Raw genomic sequence first — 14,706 nt, forward strand, 5'->3', positions numbered from 1 at the left:
GCTGATTAAGCCTCTCGGCGAGCCTTCTCTCTCTCTCTCTCTCTCTCTCTCTCTCTCTCTCTCTCTCTCTCTCTCTCCTTATTTCCAATACTTGGTGAACTGCCGACGACTTAACCGACTCTCTCAGCATTGAAAATCGTACTTCCAATGAGGCACCATTTTTAATCAGTCCGGGACATTTCAATCATCAATCCTCACATTAAATCCATATTAAATCCATATTAAATCCATATTAGATCCATATTAAATTCCATATTAAATTCCATATTAAATTCCATATTAAATAACATATGAAAATAATGTATCGGCAAAGTTCTGTATCGCTATTAATTTGCTTGATGGCCTCCTCTGTCTAATTAATCAAACTATTTTTAAATTGTACTTTATCTCCGGTAGATTTTAAGTTTGTGTAATTGAGTTATTTATAAATAATAAGGGGAGAACGTGACGTGACAGCTGCGGGTCATGAATTTCGATCGGGGCGTTCGGTGAAGATGTTTTTAGACCAAAATAATGGAACCCGCGCTTTGTCCGGCTAATCTCATGAAACATCTTGTCTTCTGTGTCTGTTTGTGCGCGCATTATCTTCGAAATTGTCTTGACTATTTAATATGAGTCATCAATTTTTACTCGCGCATTATCTAAATTAACAATTTTATGTATATTCGAGTGGGGTCCCATTAATCGACATACATTTTCGTCTAACGAAGGGGAATAGAATTATATTACTTCACGTTGTTGACTATTATTATTTATAATCAAGAGTATAAATATTGATTTTACGATTCCATTAATTCATAAGCGTGCAAATTGCGATAAGAATTTCTTCTTATTTTTTTTTTCTTTTCTTTTTATTTTATCTTATTTATTTATTTTTTTTTTTAACTGTTCTCTATGTACATTTTGATCGATTTACTATAATATATTAATCCTGGTTATTACTACTATTCATAATTTACGTAATCAGCAATCTTAAATAAATAATTCAGAATAGCAAATATTGAATATTACACGATGAGAAAAGTAATTTAATTTCCGAAATCATGTCGCTCACCTCAAGAAAAAAATTACTCCAATTGTTTGTCGCCCCCCTCCTCCTCCACCTTCTCCTCCTCCTTCTCCTCCTCCTTCACCTCCACCTTCTCCTCCTCCTTCTCCTCCTCCTTCACCTCCACCTTCTCCTCCTCCTTCTCCTCCTCCTTCACCTCCACCTTCTCCTCCTCCTTCTCCTCCTCCTTCACCTCCACCTTCTCCTCCTCCTTCTCCTCCTCCTTCACCTCCACCTTCTCCTCCTCCTTCTCCTCCTCCTTCACCTCCACCTTCTCCTCCTCCTTCTCCTCCTCCTTCACCTCCACCTTCTCCTCCTCCTTCTCCTCCTCCTTCACCTCCACCTTCTCCTCCTCCTTCTCCTCCTCCTTCACGCATAAAAACGAAGAGAAAGAAAAACTAATTGTACAACGGGATATTGTTATAACTCGTTAAACTTTCTTTGTACTTAAAAGCATGAGCAGCTGAACCATTGCACTTATCTTTTCAACTAAAAACAGTTTGTCCAAATAAAAGTTTTCCATTTTAGTACTGCGAGGAGTCTAGACTCGTAGCAAAATACACAAAATCCCATCTGTTATGGACCCGGGAAATTCAGTGTAAAACATCTGGTGGCTATGTGCGCAACCGCAGGATTACTCTTTGCTTCTTGTTTCTTCTTTAACCAAGATTCCCGTCTTTGGACTGATTCAGCTTCCTATTTTACACATCAAAGACGATAAATCGTTATGACAAGTGTCTAGTATCTTTCAAGTTTATGGTTGGTTTTTGCAATACTTGCGTAATATAGATAAGGCATGCTTATTTCCTTTTTTCCTTTCATTCGCAAAAATGTAACGAATATAATTTATTTTACCTCGGATTTTACACAATTATTTAATTATTTACTTCAACTACAAACCTCTATGTGGATAAATCAAGTGTTTTTTTTTTGTTTTGTTTTGTTTTTGGACTTGTAAGGTATCAATTTTTATTTCTTATTCATTTATTTATTCGTCACTCAAAATTTCAATTTAATGCATTAGACATTATTCCGCTATTGAAATAATATAGGATTGAAGTTTCAGCTACCATAATTTCTTCATTATTTGACAGAAAAACTTTTTACTCTGACATTGAATATGTATAAATGCCTAAGGAGGTAAGCAGAAAAGATGGTAGATATAATAATCCGCATATACGAATTTACATAAATGCCAATAGATAATATAATTTTTATTTTTAAAATGTCCACCGCGCGGACATTCTTAAGAATGGTGATATTTCAAATTTCATAATAAGATGAACGAAAATATGGGATAAAAATAATAAAATAATCTATTTAAAGGCTATAAGCATTATATTTTAGGCATTTATCAGCAAACTTATCGTATTAATTTACAATAATTGTCTAATCCTATTTGCGAATAAATAATTAATATCCCTTGTGCTTCTCTAAGTATAATTAGCTATTTGTCATAATTATTATTAATGATTATTCATTAACGATAGTTTCTAATAAAATCTCTCTCTCTCTCTCTCTCTCTCTCTCTCTCTCTCTATCCCTTATTATTCATTAAATATTTATGTACAGTTTTCGTAATGGAAACGGTACTTTCAATTTTAGTTTCCATTTATTATTCTAAAAATAGTGTCATTGCTTAATCAATAATCTGCTTCACAATTTCTATTTACATACTCATATTACATTTACATAAATTTCCATCCTACGTATATTGTACGCTTTCGTTCTATTCTATAAAATACGAGAAGACACACGAGGAAATTACAACTTTTAAACCGAATATTAATAGTCGTTATTATAAATAACTTTTAATATGAATTATTAACTATTTGTTTATTTTATTTTACATTTTTCATTTTTCATTTATCATTTTTTACAAGGATTTTTACAATTAATTTGTATGCAAAAGGTTAGCCAAAAGGTACCATAAATGGTAACTTACAAAAAAGTCACTTCCTTATCTCGGCTATTTATCGTATGCTTTGGCTTCACTTATTAGGATAGAAGCACCCATCCTATATATAATAGATTAAAATATAAAATAAATAAATAAAAAAAGCATATAAATGCATCGAAGCGAAAATTTTCGCTTAACAGTAAAATCTTTGTATAGTCAAAATAAAAAAAAAAAAAAAAAAAAAAAAAAAAAAAAAAAATAACCAATAGCTTTCACTCTGGTAAAAATGATTTTACATTGCTTGGTGTTTTTGTTATGGGTAAAGAAAAAGATGATTCTTTTATAAAATTTCACTTTCCAACTAATTTCTTTACCACTTAAGTGGTTTGTTCTATTTTGATGGATCGAGAGAAGCGAAGAATTACGTTCAATCGTGATAACTTTCGAGTCTTTTATAATTTCACGTTTCAACTACGAAGAAGATGAGTTTAATTGAGTTTTTTCCCTTTGCCTTTCGGAGGAATTGTGAAAAGTACAATTAATTACACGGTGATTGTACTAGAAATTATTTTTTGCTCTAACGAAGTTGGGTCGTAATGTTAAGTTTTCGTCATAATGAAAACGTCACTCGAATAATTCAGTTAATTCGTACTTTAATTAAAAGCGTTCATCTACTCGTACAAAGAGAAACTTTATATTAGAAATTATTATTATTGCGTTTTAATTAAAATTCATGGGAATATTTTCATAGCTTTAACCAATTATTGTTATTATTATGTGTTACATTTGTTCGACCAACGTTTCCTCTTTTCTTTTCTCAATACACAATAATATCTTATTGTGAAGTTAATTTTTTTTTCTTTTTATGAAAAATTTCCTAAATAGTTTGTATAAATTATTTATCATTAACGAATTAAAACAAAAAATGGATGAAGAACAAAAAAAAAAAAAAAATAAAATAAAATAAAATAAAATAAAAAAAAAAATAATGTTAAAAGTTAATATTAAAACGTTTTATAAATTGAAGTAAAATTATTATTATCCGTTATTTTTAAAAGACTACATTTAAAAATTACGTTTCATTATGATTAATAAATGCAAGGCTTTTAATTCTCTCAATTTTTCTATACACTTTTCTTATTGCCTCGTGCTGAGCTGACTAAACTTTTTTCTTCCTTCTTTTTTCCGTCCACTCCTTTTAACTATTCTTCTGCTGCGTAGCTTTTGAGGTCAACAATGACACTCAAATTATAAATGTTAACAATAAAAGTCGTTGTATCCTCTCTTACTCGCATTTAAATCCGCTTATATAAGCACATGCCGTCGGAATAAAATTGTCGGTGGTGAGTAATAGCGATCGTGAGGTAAGATGGAGAAAGAAGAGGAAAAAGAGGATAGACAGAGAGGCAAACTCGGGCTTACAAGCATGTTCACGAGCAAGAGAAACGAACGAGGGCAGAGCGAAGGAAAATACAAAAAAGCAAGATCGAGCAGTAAGGTGCGCTCGTAGATATTTTTGTTTCGCGCGCGCTCCGGTGCTAAATTTTAAATCTCCTCTGCTCTATTTTCGCCAAAATTATTGCCGTCGATTTTTCAAATTCGCAAAAAAACTGCCCAAATAAGCTCGTGACACATGCTCACGTATCACATGCTCATTCGATATTGAAAAGTCTGTCCTTAGTCCAATAAGACAAAAAAACATTAATAAATAAATTATTAAACAAAAAACAAAAAACAAAAATAAAACAAATAAAAAAAAGATAAAAAAAAAATTATCTCCCAAACAAATATCACCATAATTTGCGCTTGTTTTTTCAATTACGAGCTTCGGTCACTTTTATGCGCAATGTGACAAGTACTCCCAACATCCTCTTTCAGCTCCTTCATGTAAAAGCTCCACACTTTCCTACGAGAATAATTAATTCCTTTTGAAATTGTTGTTATTTTTCTCCCTTTCCTTTCCTATTCTTTTCTTTATTTATTTTTTATTGATCAATCAGCGTTACGTGCAGTTACTAGTATACGAGAGATTATCGCAGGGCACGTAGAAACAACTTCGTTCCAAGCCGAAATTTCTCCAGAAAGTACACCCTAAATTACATCTTAATCCGTTTCTTTTTCTCTTCCTTGTTTCATTCTTTTCCTGCGAATTTTCCTGCTGTTAAGTAGCTCTATACGTGCATGGATTATAAATTCATTGAGCACGCGCCCATTACGGTCTTCTGCGCAGACGTCTTTCGTCGTTTATCAATAATGTCCGTAGAGGTGTGTCGTGTCCCCTTAATTAAGCGGGCGCCGTAGACGAGAAGTACAAGTGCTCGATAACAAAGTCGCCGCCCCGAGGATACCACGTGGACAATAGCTCTCGACAAAACGGGACGATAAATAGGGGACAGATAAAACGAAAGGGTGCCACGTAGCAGGAGACTGGAGATGGAACAGAGACGGGAGCGGAACCCGCGGACGATCCTTGGATCGCGTTTGAACAACTGTCGATTGATTCACGGTTTGGATCGATCTCGCTCTATATTCAACGCACCCGAGAGAAGAAAAGAAGCTACGGTTGTAGCTGGATGAACCGTGTGTTCACGAATGTAGGAAACTTTTAACCCCCGTGATTGGGGGACCCTCGGTGCAACATTATACGGGATACAATATTACGAAAGACGTCACGATGAAGTCGTAATATTAATTTACGAAATTTACTTACACTTTTATTTTTATCTACTGTCTGTCACGTCTCGTCTTTGTTTTTAATTCTTTTTTTCGTTTTTTCTATTCATTGTTTTTTTTTTTTTGTTTTTTGTTTTTAATTTTTGTTTCCCCCCTTCCCCATTTGAAGACGTAAGACAAAAGGCAATTCGTTACTAATACGATATATTTGATAATATCCATTTATAATAGTTGCGTGCACGCGCGTACGCACGCACGCACGCACGCACGCACGCACGCACGCACGTCCGTACACGGGCAGGAACGCATACGTTTGTTTAAATTTTCACAAACAAAAAAGAAAAAAAATCCGATGGCAATTCTTGCCGGGCATTATTCAATTAACGCGCTATTGAAATGGAAAAATTCTTAAAATCAATTACCAAGTACAACTATGACTTACATTGAACCCTCGCGTTGCGAAACAAGCGGTGTAATTTAGTTCCGTTCGCTGACAGGGTATTTGCTTGAATTTCCATTAAAGTTTGCGTGGCAGTAATAATCACAACTGAATTTCAAATTATCTTTTCATTATTTGAATCGCCGTACTATTCAAATACTCAAGCATTCGAATCCCATAAAATAAATTTATGGGGGAGCGAATAATGTGGCATTAATTTAGAATTCCAAAGCGATGGACAATCTAAAACGTCTAAAAGGGAATATGACATTTGTTTTTTGCGATTATATTCATCCGCCCAACTCATTTATATTTGAATAATATAATGAGAATTTATGCACTTAAAACGCGACTGTATTGAATTTCCATATTTATACGAGCTTTCATATTTATTTCGGCTAATATGCGCGCGCCTACTGTTGCGAACTTTTCAATTCCCAAAATAACAAAACTGTCACGAAATTCATTGGCTTCGTTGGAAAAGTCCGAGTCGGAGAAGCATCGGCGCGCCGGCCTCATCGCCTCCGATATAAAAATTAACGTAATCTCTGCCCTAGGCAGCCGCCAGCCCCCGTAATGGTTTGAATCTTCCTCCAATACCTCTCGACTCATTCACCCCACCACCATCCCCCCTCGCATACAGGCCAACAGCCCTAATTAATCGCAAACTTGGCCCTTTGCGCAGGTGTACAAGAAGAAGACGGAGGCCGCGAAGAAGGAATACTTGAAGGCTCTGGCCGCCTACCGGGCCTCCCTCGTGCAGAAGGGTGGCGAGGAACATCAGCAGCACCAGCAGGCCCAGCAGCAGGCTCAGCAACAGGCCGCCGCCCAGCAGCAAGTAGCCGCTCAACAGCAAGCCCAGCAACAGCAGCAAGCCCAGCAACAGCAGCAAGCCCAGCAACAACAGCAGCAGCAGCAACAACAACAACAACAACAACAACAACAACAACAACAACAACAACAACAACAACAACAACAACAACAACAACAACAGCAGCAGCAGCAACAGCAGCAGCAGCAACAGCAACAGCAGCAAGTGCAGTACTCAAATTATGGGGCACCGTACGGGACAAGCGGGGCACCGGCAGGAGTCGCCTATCAGGTCTATAGTCCTCAGCCACCGTCGCCCCAACAACAGCAACAGCAAATGGCAGCCATCAAGAAGTCGCCCCATCACCTCTCACCCAGCTCGCACATGCAGGCAACTCAGCATCAGCAGGTCAGTCGATGCTCATTGTCTTTGGGTGGGGATTGACGGTTGGGGTTGGGATCGACGAGAGCGAGTCGTTTGATGGTAGTTGTCGGTCTAACGGCGGCCGGAGGGTGAGGAGGTTGAGGTAGAGCGGGCCGGCGGCCGTTGAACTTGGGCCAGATTTATTCGAACATTGGCGAGAGAGTACTTCTGATATATTTACTTGCTTGCTTGCTTGCTTGCTTATTTACTTACTTACTTACTTACTTATTTATTGCGAATCGCGGCCGTCGTAATATCTGCTTATCTTTCGCGGTCAAGAGTCAATGAGGAGATGCAACGGGCGCGCGAGAGGCATAGGACGGGGGGGGGGGGGGGGGGGGGAAGGGGGGAGGGGAAAAAAGGGGGTGGAAGAGGCGAAGTGTAAAAAAAAAGTAAAAAATCAAACTCGGCTTTGTCTTTGATTTAATGGTAGGCATTAAGCAATCTTAACGTAAGGCTGAAAATTTCTTTAATAGCGTTTTTATTATGCGAGGGGAATTTTTGTTCTGTTTCGATGCTATTTTATGATATTTTGGATGTAAAGCTTTAATGCAGGAAATTGAACGACGACTGTATTAAAGTATTGAATTAACTCGAGGAATAAAGGAATGTTTTTATTCTTTACGCGGCTAAATTGGCAGCACATAATTTAAACATCAATTTGGCGTATTCAAAATAAGCAGTAAAAGTAACATAAACTCTTTTTCCGTACGCGACTCGTAAGGTAAAAACATTTAAATACGCGATGTATAATTCATACGGAATACAGATGAACCTATTTAATGTCAGTTATTAAAATCTCGAATGTTCCCGAATGGAATTACGAATGATGAATAATATAAATTATAACACAGTTGTTCTTAATTTCCAGCGAGGGAATAAAATTTCAGATTATTAATTTTCGCGAACAACATCGAAATACCGAGCTCACATAAATTAGTGCGAGAGAACCTATGTAATTACAGTAGTTATTTTTGCTACGGAATAGATTGTAAGGGCGTAGTGGATTGAATTGCCAATTAGCACGTGTAAATAGTAATTTACTGAGAAGTGTATCAAAGGAAAACGAAAATCATGACGCATTTGAAATAGCTTATTTATTCTCGATATTAAATTCTGTAAATTTCAAGGGAAATATCAATGAAACATAATTACAAATAACAACGCCAATGTGCTTAATAATCGTACGCGGTGAAAATGAAAATTTATCTATCTCTAAAGACTATAACATTTATTTATTTATTTATTTTATTCATCATCGGCCTTAGATAATTAGAGTTATAATTGTAACTGATTGACTTTTTAAAATAATTAAATCGCCCATTGCTTTTTATATCCAAATAGTCGATTAATTTAACTAATGCCTAAAACTAGATTAATTGTTTTTGAAATGTTAATTGAAATTTAATTCAGTTCACTAATGAAATATCGCATAATTTAGTTTTCATTCTACTTGATTGAATTTTGATTAAAATTAATAATTTTTTCCTACCATTTTATGATCAGACTATAATATCATCATCCCATGGGGGAATATGCAATTATGACTAATATATTCCATTATAATGTATTATTCATTTATATACTGAATGTTATTTCAGGCAAAATATGAAAATATTATATACCAAAATAAATATCTTGGAAAGTAATAATATAAATTTATTGTTAGCCATATAATTTTTATTCGCCGATTTCAAACTGCCCGAGACATAAGAAAGACGACGGATTCCTTTATTCCTATTATCACTCGAATTATTTCATAAAATTTTCATTAAAATCAATCCATAACCTTAAAAAGTACTTTAGCCTTTTGAATCTCAATATACATAATTGTGTATGAGAAACAAAACAAAAAGCAAAACAAAAAGCAAAACAAAAGCGATAGTAGCGCTCTATTAATATTCAAATAATTATTGACTATCTCGCATTTCAATAATTTTACCGCGGCAAGATAGTTGGGCATTAGTTTTTGAAAGCATGTGGTATTCATGTCAATATTTATTTTTAAAATTAATATAAGAAATAAATTTATTGTGAAAGTGCACAATATTATGTTGACATAATCTTTTGCGGGAAGTTTCTAAGACGCTTCACTTACAACGAAAATCCTCTTACATATAATGTTTTTTATGTCGGGAGTTTGATATTGACCCGATACATTTAAAAAGACTTTTGTAAACAAAATTTTAAAACGATCAACCTATAAATTGATTCGCTTTTTGTTTAAGATTCTCATAATATAAGATAGGATTTTGTTACATGCAAATATACACTCCGACCACCCTCATCCCTCCTCCTCCTCCTCCTCCTCCTCTTCCTTCTCTCCATCATCCACTCTTGGTGCATTATAATATAGTGTACAAACTTCAGGATCTAAACTTTGAAAACTTTGTATTATGGAAATTACCATTATTTTAAATATGAAAATCGAAATCTACATATTTCGGACCACTCGGTAAATCGAAAGTATTCAGATGAGTTATAAAACTTGAAGCGCATCACGAACAAACCTTCCCTCGCATGTCGCTCGCGCAATTCATAAAATTGCGAGTCTCTCGTACAAGATATTCACTTTCCAATGCAAATATAAACAAACCAGGCACCCGTTCGTCCTTATTCACATTTTCAAGTATTTATAAATCTTCCGTGACACTCCAATAGTTTTCCCGTGCAATAAATTACAGTTATAAAGATAACTCGCGCGACTAATGCGATCGCAGATATTAATAAAGAATTGAGAGAGGGGCTGAAAGGAAAAATCCTAAATACCGAAAGTAAAACGGGAGAGAGAAAATATTAAAGCCAAGTATTATGAATTTTCAGAGTCTAATGGGCAACCCAATGGCACCGCCTCCTCACATGACGCAGCAACACATGCAGCAGCAAGTCTCGCAGCAACAGTACATGCAGCAGGTCAGTGAACCTCCCTCCTCCCCCCCCCCCCCCCCCCCCCCCCCCCCCCCCCCACTATCGCTCCATCGCCCCATCGCCCCATGGCCCCATCGCCCCATCGCCCCATCACCCCACCATCGTACTCGACCGATCATCCCCATTCCCATCACCATCACCCCTCTACTCGCCGCCCGGCGCACTCCACGGCAGTGTGTCTATGCTTTCTTGCGCACGATGGGACAACTCGTTGTGTGCGACCTTAGCCTTTATCACACCGTACCTACGTACGCCGACTTACGTACCTACACCAAAGACACTTCTTTGACATATTCAAAAATTTAAACTTATTCCAAAAGTTCAACGTGAAAATGCTCACAAATTCAAATGTTGGAAGAGGTTAAATAAGGAATTGAGAAAGTGATTAATTAAATGTATAATTCTTTCAAATTTGCCCTTTACATTTCCGAGGCGCTATTTACGATTGCTTTCGCCATTGTTCATGTTAATTCATACGGATGAACGCGTGTGTTGTTCTCCTTGTTACCATTGGGTCCCGATAATGATGGAGTCATTGTTGTAGATACGAGCAAAACATCTTCTATCCCTAATTACAGATATCTCTTCAAATTTTTAATAAAAAATTGAGCAACCCATCATGTATTCATTTATAATATACTATTTGAGGAATTAGCATTGAGTTTGAAGGAAAAAGGCGTGGGAGAACGTATTGCTGCAATTTTGCAAAATGCTCTTTCCCATCGGATTCTTGAAAACTTACGAACATGATACAACGGAGAATAAAGTGAAGGGGAAAATGAGGATAGACCAGAGGATAGAATGAGGAGACAAAGACCGCGCGCGCGCGCGCGCGCGCGTGTGTGTGTGTGTGTGTGAAAGAGAAGGAGAGAGAGAGAGAGAGAGAGAGAGAGAGAGAGACAGAGACAGAGACAGAGACAGACAGAGACAGACAGAGACAGGCAGACAGATGTAAGAGAACTGGAAGGACGAGCATAAACGACTATTCTGCAAATTAACGGGAAGATTGGATCAAATTACCGAGCTCGAGATGTTACATACCCTGGTCTTTTGTATTATGTATTCGATCTTCGCTCGACAATCCTCTTCCTATTCATTTAATTCCCTCTATTCTACCCCTCTCTCCCTCCCTCCTTCCTACTACCACCCCTTTTCACTTGGTCTCTCACACACTCTCATTCTCAATCGTACTTCGCGCTTTCTTTTTTCCTACGCGATGGAGATAAAGCATTGCAAGTACAGCTTTTCCATTTTTTTTTGTTTTTGTTTTGTTTTTGTTTTTGTTTTTTTTTTGTTTTTTTTTTTTGTTTTTATGTTTTTTGATACTGTATTTCAGCGCTAATATTTAGTTTCCAAATCAATTTGTTTCACTTTAATCGTATTGCGAGAGCGCGGCGATGAAAAGACGCCGGAGACTAAGTGCTTTCTCGCTATGCTCGTGTGCGTATTTAAATAATACATTCCAATTACACATTTAATACAACGTTTCGGTACTCGCACCGGATTCATCACAGTCACGGCCGATTATACTTAATATTTTATGAAATGACATTTAATAATGAATCTGCTTTCTGCTTGCTTATCAATTTCGAATTGGCTCGCTCGGCCTTGCATGTTCTTCATCTTTGTTTTCGCATCGATTTTCATATCGATTAACACGCAAATCTTTTTCTAACCGTGTCCGCTTTAATTTCCGCTTTGTCGTCGAAACGGCAATTTATCAAATCGCTTGAAAATCGCTTGAAAGCATCGAGTAAATTTGACGAGCTTTCTTCCATCTAATTTCAAAATCCTCGATGTGCAATCGAGCGCCCTTATCAAAGTCAGCCGACAATTTAAGGAAAAATAAGATGCATTTCGTTGCGCGTCGATGTGGTCGAGACCTTCCCAATAAATTCATCGCGGCCTTCGGCGGCCAATAATGTCCTTACTCATCCGATAATAATACCACTAACGAACGTGCAAATAAAGCAAGCTCGACCGCTAACGAAGGACATCCACATGTTCCTCCTCCTCCTCCTCCTCCTCGGTGTCCCCCGCCATCCCTCTCCCACCCTGCGGGAATATCTTCCCGCACTCGGATTAGACCGACAGCACGACAACGTCGTAACAGCACTGGTCTCCTATTGCCGTTCAGGTACCGCAGCAGCAGGTCCAGGTACAGCAGCAGCAGATCCTGCACATGAGCCCACCCCGAGGTAGTGACTCGCTCTCGAGTCCGCCACCGGTCAACAGCTCCCAGGCAGCAGCCGCATCAATGGCCCAGCAACAGCAGCAGCCGACCAACGCCTGCATTCGCCATGGTTGCCCGAATCCTGCCATCTCCAATACCGAGTGGGAGGACGAGTACTGCAGCAACGAGTGCGTCGTCAGTCACTGCAGGTACGCAATTCAAGGCCCGCAATTTAAGCGCAATACGAGCATTGGTCGGAGTACGTAGGTCGACAAAACGTGTACGAGGACTTTTTCTTATTTCACGCTCATCGTATCATTCTTTTTTTTTTTTTTTTTTTTTTTTTTTTTTTTTTTTTTTTTTTTTTTTTTTTTTTTTTGTTTTTTTTTTTTTTTTTTTTTTTTTTTTTTTTTTTTATCCAGTCGATAGTAGTTTGCGCCTTTAGCTTGCGAACATATACATATTTATATCCGTCTTATCGCGCATCGTAAACGCGTACATTTCAAACTCAACTGTTAGGATGCATGAATTATGATAAGTAGAGAAGTGGAGTCGTAATTGTCAGATGTACCATCTAAATCTAAAATGTGCACGGATCGTGGTGTTTAAATCATCGTCAGGGCTATTATCAGCCGAGAGGGATGTTAAGCGTCATTGCACGGGAATAATCCGTCGAAAATCCCTTTGCCTGTGGGACGGTCGGCGATGATGAACGGGGCGATTGACTAACGACGTGGGAAATTCAATTGCTTCGTTAATTAATGGCGACAAGTCAGTCGGTCATGTCTAATATAGAGTTTTGGATTACAGGGACGTTTTCCACAATTGGGTGCCGACAAATCAGAATCCACAGCAGAACTTCTCGACAGTCAAGTAAGAACGATAGTGACAACGGGACAAGACATAAGATACACAGCAAGAAAAGAAATATTAAACCAACCCAAACGCATTGGACTTTCGACGAATCGGAAAAGGTCCGTCGTCGACTGAGATAACAAAATAAGTCTTATCTGGTATGTACATAGAGGAAGAGGAGAAACGGAGAAGCTGGATTTTATGGGAACGCAATCAAAACTCGTGCCCTGGACTGAATCGAATCGTACGAGCAAGACGCAGCCGTTGCCTTCTTTTCTTATCTTCTCCTCTGGTTAGGTGCGAAGAGTAAGATATATATATATAGAGAGAGAGAGAGAGAGAGAGAGAGAGAGGGAGAGAGAGGGAGAGAGAGAGAGAAAGTTAGAGATTATCTTTAAAAGCAAGTAGTCACGAAAAATTAATCGATGACATAGGGACGCGACAGAGAATGAGAAGAGAATAAAAGGGGGAATAACGAAAACAAAAAGTAAGAAGGACAGAAAGAAAGAAAGAAAGAAAGAAAGAAAGAAGATGAGAGGGAGAGAGAGATAGAGAGTTGCGAATGCATTAACATTAGCCAATAATGTAATTTCTCGTTAATATATATATATATATATATTTTTTTTTTTTTTTTTTTTTTTTTTTTTTTTTTTTTAATCTTTTTTTGGGGGGGCCCGGAGGGACGACATTTCTTTCATGGGGCTTGAAAATACAAGGCGGCAAAAAGTATATAATGTCGGATATAGTAAAATTGAAAGAAGTTGTTTTTGGATCGACAAAAAAAAATAAATGACAACTAAAAGCACGAAAAGCATAAGTGAGCGAGGCGTTAAAATATAAGGAATAAATCGCATGTAAATACAAAACGAAGCAGACACACGCGAGTATGCATGCATAACCCTTTGTAACTTTTTGAAAGTGATAGATAGGCAGGTGGAAAATTGACGAGAGTACCTAGCGATATTGTTTTTATCGCGCGCTCTTTATCGGCGAGTAGTTAGGAACGAGAGGATAAAACTAAAAAATAAAATAAAATAATAATGTATTCTCTAGACATAGAGAGAGAGAGAGAGAGAGAGAGAGAGAGAGAGAGTATCGATCGATGATCGTACGGTATATTGAACAATCGGTCAGTTGTATGTAGTGCGATAACATGAATTATACTGTTTATGCATACATTGCAAAAAAAATGTAATTAATGCTAAAGAACATTTATTCCAATACTCGTAAAAATACGTTTAAACTTAATATTTATTTGATTGTTGTTATTTTCAAAATTATTAATACTAATGTTTCTAGTATTATAGTTTTGTAGGACCAATATTCATACTTTGCTTTACTAGTGAAAATCGAAAAATGTAAGCAAAGTAATTAAAAGTACTTGTCGATCGGTGATGATTGCATTTGAAATCGTTGTTCGAAGTATTCCAAGTTTTTTCAATCTCGATAGTTTCAA

The 14,706-nt window shown here is 37.1% G+C and overlaps 1 protein-coding gene across 1 annotated transcript in view; it reads left to right on the forward strand.

Moving 5' to 3' along the window:
• Positions 1-13,556, forward strand: part of LOC105361266 (TOX high mobility group box family member 3-like) — a 58,095-nt gene extending 44,539 nt beyond the window's left edge. The window contains 5 exon segments of the mRNA XM_011498378.1: positions 6,746-6,839; positions 6,993-7,279; positions 10,118-10,207; positions 12,360-12,604; positions 13,206-13,556. Of these exon segments, the coding sequence (XP_011496680.1) occupies positions 6,746-6,839; positions 6,993-7,279; positions 10,118-10,207; positions 12,360-12,604; positions 13,206-13,272 (783 nt within the window). The 3' untranslated portion in view covers positions 13,273-13,556.
• Positions 13,557-14,706: the final 1,150 nt, after the last annotated feature.

Source organism: Ceratosolen solmsi, unplaced genomic scaffold (genome assembly GCF_000503995.2).
Source record: "Ceratosolen solmsi marchali unplaced genomic scaffold, CerSol_1.0 scaffold30, whole genome shotgun sequence".
Classification (NCBI taxonomy): Eukaryota; Metazoa; Arthropoda; class Insecta; order Hymenoptera; family Agaonidae; genus Ceratosolen; species Ceratosolen solmsi.